A 6,277-nucleotide genomic window follows, 5' to 3' on the forward strand; every position below is an offset into this window, starting at 1 on the left:
AATTCGTGTGTAAAGAGAGTAAAAGGGAGGATGAAGATATGGAGTGAATGAAGAGGAAGAGGGGTGCTTGTATTTATATTTGAAATCCTGCCGACAGACCGAGGAAATTCCGACGGAAACGGCTAGTTCGTCGGAATTTCCTTGGAATTTTTAAAATCCCCCAACGGCTCTCTAACGGCTATAATATATCCTCGAAATTCATCGATTTTTTCCGAGGAATAAATTTTTCCTCGGTATTCCATAAGAATATTCCGACAGATTAATATTTCCTCGGAATTCCGTCGGTATATTCCGAAGAAATTCCGAGGAAACCAAATTTTGTGTTTCCTCGGAATATCCTCGGAAATTCCTCGGGATATTCCGAGGATTTCATTTTCCGTCGGAATGTCCGTCAGAATACCGCTGTTTTCTTGTAGTGGCTCACCTTTGTAGTGGCTCACCTATGATTTCAATAACACAACAACCTAAACCCACACCTATAATATCTAAATTTTTGGTTTTCATTTGAAAATTTATTAAATGTCTCATGCAGAAGTATAACACGCCCAAAACTACAAACGGTTCAAAAAAATAGTAGTAAGGTCTTCTTTTGCGTATACTAACTCTATCAAATGAATCAAATTTCATATACACGCCCGTAAATCATATTGTCAATGTTCTTAATACAATTATTTAGATGCCTTTTATAAATCATTGAACAAATATTTTTCTTATTCTAGGAATTGTAGGAGGAGCTTGCAACTACTAGAATATAATTTTCTCAACAAAAAAAACCTACTAGAATATAATTTTTATTTAGTTAAATTTCTTTTCTGCCTTATATTTTATTTACCGCTTGACTTTAGTTTGTTGAGAGAATATTAAACTAAAAAGATATGGATATATCCAGTATCAAGATAGTTTAGATTTTATTGTTTGCATTATATATACATCTTAATTGTACGGTGCTTCAACAATTCATTGACTTCTGCATGTAGTTCTTTGAAGGGACCCGTATTTGAAAGAAACTCATTCGGTAATTTTGTTTTTGTGTGCTTTATTTATCCTTTATTAATTTTCTTTTAAGTGTTAATTTTGATCTTGTAATTTTTCCGGATGAATTACATGGCAAACGGGGGTCATAGTCAAGGACCAGCCCAAGCATTGAATGTTTAAGGTAGAGAAAATTAGTAGAATGTATAAGAAAAGTTGATTTATTACTAGATTGTTAAACATTTTTTAAAAATTACTAGAATGTTTCTCTACCCATAGTAAATGTCTGTAAAGGCATTTGGTTAGTTTTTTTTTAATTGAAATTATTTTTAAACATTAAATCCACATCACTAATTAAATATACACATCATCAGAATAGAAACCAAACCGTCTCTTCTCCAACATAACTACATAGAAGTAAAAAAAAAAACTAAGAACATTGTCTTTGTCGTCTCGAAGAAGGAACCGTCGAAGAAGGAACCGCGAGGACACTCCCACTCTCCGTCATCGACATTGTATGTGTTTACTTCCTCTTCCTCGAACTACCTCTCTGTCGTGATACTCTGTTTTCTCCGTTATCGTCGTGCCCGAAATCATCGTCTTCAATCGTTTGTACGAAATCGTCTTCGCCGCATTCTTATCTACGAGTTAGTCTTTTCCGGTAGGATATCGCGACGGTATATATTATATTTTGTTGCGACTGAGATAGGGTTATGTTGCGGCTGTTATATGGTTTTGTTGAGGGTTTTGTTGCGTATGAGTTAGGGCTTTGTTGCGACTGAGTTAAGGTTATGTTATGGCTGAGTTATCGCTGTATCGTGACTAAGTTAATGTTATGTTGTGGCTGAGTTACTTTTATGTTGTGGTTGAGTTACAGTTATGTTGTGACTGAGTTATTCAAACATTTTGTGGCTGAGCTATTGTTATAGAACGGATGTGTTATTGTTATCTTGTGGCTGATTTATTGTTGGGTTATATGATCAGATGGATGTTGCTGAAGTTAAATCACGGGATTATCCTCCAAGACTTTACCCTGAAGGGTCTTCTAACCTGGAAAAAAAAGAAATTAATCACAGTTTCCGTCCAGGAAATTTCCCCCACATAAGAGAAACAATTGGAATTGATATGTGGGAAGAACTGGTGAACTCTCCCATTGAGTAGTTGCTAGGTTAGCTGGACGCGAAAGCTTATGGTCTGGTAAGACCGTACACTATCTACTATGTAGACAGCTGCGAGTACATAAGAAGAAGATATGGTGTCTTGTGGTTTTTGTGTTATTGTAATATATATTTACTGTAAAAATAATACATCTATTATTATTGTAACAAAATACTACAATAATCAGTTATGCAACGCAGTTGATAATATACTAATTTTATTGAAATATTATTTACCACAAAATAACTCTCGACACAAAATATGTGCACCAGATATATTATTTAAAAGTAATTATAGAAAAATTGCCAAAACAATTCGATGTAGATTTTATATAGCAAATTTTTTTAACAATTTTGTTTTGCATCCATACGTTGTAATTATACCAAAAAATTTATATACATTTTGCTGCATTAAATACTATTAAATTGCAAGGAAGAATAATTGCAACTTTGCAATGTTATTTCTATTATTTTATGTAGCAATGTCTTGCCATTATTTATGTTGCAAAGTATGTTGAAAATATACAACAAAGTTGCTATAAAAAATTGTTGCAAAAATATGATATATTTAGCAACAACTCAGTTTGTTACTAATTTTGCTACGTATATGCGACAAACATGAATTTGCAACATACAAACATCAAGAAGTTAAATTTATCACATTTTTGTTACAATTTTATATTTGCTACAATATATTACCATATTGCCACAATATATCACTATTGCAATATGATTATTTTCTTTCTATAGTGGCGGTTGTTTACCATGTTATTGTGTGTTCTGTCATTTATAGCAACAAAAATAGCGATAATTAAAATGGCTGGCATGCAACGAACCACAAGAATAGAAGTTAAAGTAAAAGTCTAACGTAATGGACTCTTGTGTAGTTGCATGTTTGATGTCAAACACAGCATCTCCACAACTAACTTGTCCTTGAAGTATCCCACGTAGTCTCAAATAATCTGTAATTATGTATCAAATCCCTCCAGGATAATGTAAATCCAATAATCTAAAATATTTATTTTCAAAAAAAAAAAAAATCTAAAATATTCCTTCCACGACAAATCTCATTCTGTATATCTGTAATACAATCATGCATCCAAAAAATAGTTGATGTCAAATCAAAATGAAATAGTAAATAAAGTTAATTAACGAAATATGGGTTCATTTTGTTTGTTTCCACGATCGAATCTATCACTTGCTTCGTGAACCCACAAACATCAACACACATATATTAGTGGAGAGTGCGTTCTTAAATTCCTATTAAGTTTTAATTTTGATTTTTCTCAAAAAAAGGTTTTACTTTTGATTCTAACTAAAATAGGCAAATAAATTTAGCTGTCATGCATTCTTATAAAGCGGCGCTAATGCTATTTTTTTCTTGATGGTCGCTGACTAAGATATGCTATTTAAATATGCAATGAAAGGATGATACAAGTACCTCAAGAAAGTTGCTAAAAATAGGTACCTCAAGAAAAACAAAACAAAAACAAAACAAAAACAAAAAGATAACGAAATCTCAATTAATATAGTAAGACATTGGACTTTTCATTTTTGGAACTAATAAATAATTATACAATTATTATTTGTTAAACTACTACATATAAAATAACGTTTAATGATGTCCCATCGACCACTATAAAAACGAAGAAGCCACGATACATTTACATCACAAAACACAACAACAAAAACACAAAAGATCAAACAAGAACCGAAAAATGGCAGCACGAGCCACAACATTTTATGGTCTCTTTCTAACATCCCTCCAACTCCTCCTAACATGTCACGTAACATTCGCCGCCGGAGGAAAATGGGATCTCCTCCTCTCCAACGTCGGAATCTCCGCTATGCACATGCAGCTCCTCCCCAACGACCGTGTCGTGATGTTCGACCGAACCAACTTCGGACCATCGAACATCTCTCTTCCCAACGGTAACTGCCGTAACAACCCACAAGACGCAGTCTCCAAAATAGACTGCACAGCTCACTCCATTGAATACAAAGTTGAATCAAACACCATCCGTCCATTAACTGTACAATCCAACACATGGTGCTCCTCCGGTTCTCTTAGACCGGACGGCTTTCTTGTACAAACCGGTGGAGACCGGGACGGCGAGTTAAAAGCGAGAACATTCTCTCCTTGTGATGACAATGAGTGCGACTGGGTTGAGATTAACAATGGCTTAGCAAGGAGGAGATGGTACTCTTCTAATCATATTCTTCCCGACGGTAAACAAATCATTATCGGAGGTCAAAGACAGTTCAGCTACGAGTTCTTCCCCAAAACGACATCTCCTAACGTTATCGACTTGCCGTTTTTGGCCGAGACTAATGATAGAGGAGAAGAGAATAATCTTTATCCTTACGTCTTTCTCAACACCGATGGAAATCTATTTATATTCGCTAACAACCGAGCGATACTACTCGACTATGTTAATAACAAAGTGGCGAAAACTTATCCGGCGATTCCCGGCGGTGATCCTAGGAGTTACCCTAGCACTGGCTCTGCCGTGTTATTACCGTTAAAGAATCTTGAAGCGGACAAGATTGACGCGGAAGTACTGGTGTGTGGAGGTGCACCGAAAGGATCATTCATCCTCGCTTTTAGAAAGAGAACGTTCGTGAAAGCGCTTGACACATGTGCGAGGATCAAGATTAACGATGAGGATCCTCAATGGACGGTTGAGAAGATGCCACGTGCTAGAGTCATGGGAGACATGACGCTTTTACCTAACGGAGATGTGTTGCTTATCAACGGTGGTTCTGCTGGCTCAGCTGCATGGGAGCTTGGTCGTGAACCGGTTTTCGTACCGGACTTGTACCATCCCGAGAATCCGGTTAACTCGAGGTTTGAGTCGCTTAACCCGAATACAATACCGAGAATGTACCACTCTACAGCGATTCTTCTACGTGATGGGAGAGTTCTTGTCGGAGGAAGTAACCCTCACGGGTTTTACAACTTCACCGGAGTGCTTTTCCCGACCGAGCTGAGCTTGGAAGCTTTCTCTCCGGCTTACCTAGAACCGGAGTTTGCTAAACTTCGGCCGAAGATTACGTCTCCTAAGTCGCAGTCAACGATTACGTATGGGACGAATTTGAAGGTGAAGTTTAAGGTCTCTGGAAAAATCAAGGGTCCAGTTAAAGTGACTATGGTGTTTCCATCGTTCACGACTCATTCGTTTTCGATGAACCAGAGGCTTTTGGTTTTGGACAATGTTAAAGTAAAGAGAACAAGTTCTGTTTTTGGTGCTTTGTTTGGTAAGTCGAAGCACTATGAGGTTCAAGTGAGGACTCCAAAATCGGCGATTATAGCACCGCCTGGTTATTATATGATGTTTGTGGTGAATGAAAACGTACCAAGTGAAGGTATTTGGGTAAGGTTACAGTGATTCGAATTCATTGGCTTTATTATTCTCTTCAAGTTGTGTATGTTTTTAATACAAAAACATAACCATGACTTTTTAATTATTTGAAGACTTGTAATTTGTAAAGTTTACTTGGGTGAAGTGTATCTTTTGATTGACAAAATTGCACTTTTTGGTTAATAAAAAAAATTGTATTTTTTGTAGTAAAAATGGCAAATCTCTAACTTATCACTTTTTAAAGTTTATAAAAAAATTGCACTCAATAATTAAAATTATCAAAACAGCACTAATTTGCAAGAAAAAAGAACAAACTACTGAAATTTTAATAGTTTTTAGTTCCTAAATGCTAACTCCTAAACTATAATCACTAAACCCTAAGCCCAAATATATTTTTTTGACAAATTTTATTTTTAAGAAATTATGGGAAATTGCCACAAATACCACATTCATAATACTACTTTTCATGTTTACATTAATCACTTTTACCTTCGCTTTTAATGAAGGGGTAAAAGACACTTATACCCCTAGGATTAATTAATTTAGACTTAGGGTTTAGAGTTGAGTAGAGTGGGGTAGAGTTTTTGCAATGTGAAATTTAGGATTCTCATAAATATATAAATAAATACTAAAATATTTTTTTAAAAAATTTTAAAATAGTTTCAAACATAATTTTTTATTTTTTTTAAAGAAATTATGAAAAAAAAATTTAAAAAAATTCGAAAAAAAAATCAAAAAACAAAATTTATAAAAAAAAATCAAATTTGAAAAAGTATAATTCGAAAA

General features: G+C 34.7%; 1 protein-coding gene across 1 annotated transcript; it reads left to right on the forward strand.

Annotated features, from left to right (window-relative positions):
- The first annotated feature begins 3,811 nt into the window (after nt 1-3,811).
- Nucleotides 3,812-5,704, forward strand: LOC106409752 (aldehyde oxidase GLOX-like). Its single transcript, XM_013850325.3, has one exon. It carries the CDS (start codon nt 3,848-3,850, stop codon nt 5,516-5,518), a length of 1,671 nt encoding a protein of 556 aa, XP_013705779.2. The 5' UTR covers nt 3,812-3,847; the 3' UTR covers nt 5,519-5,704.
- The last annotated feature ends 573 nt before the right edge of the window (nt 5,705-6,277 follow it).

This window comes from Brassica napus, chromosome C7, assembly GCF_020379485.1.
Source record: "Brassica napus cultivar Da-Ae chromosome C7, Da-Ae, whole genome shotgun sequence".
Classification (NCBI taxonomy): Eukaryota; Viridiplantae; Streptophyta; class Magnoliopsida; order Brassicales; family Brassicaceae; genus Brassica; species Brassica napus.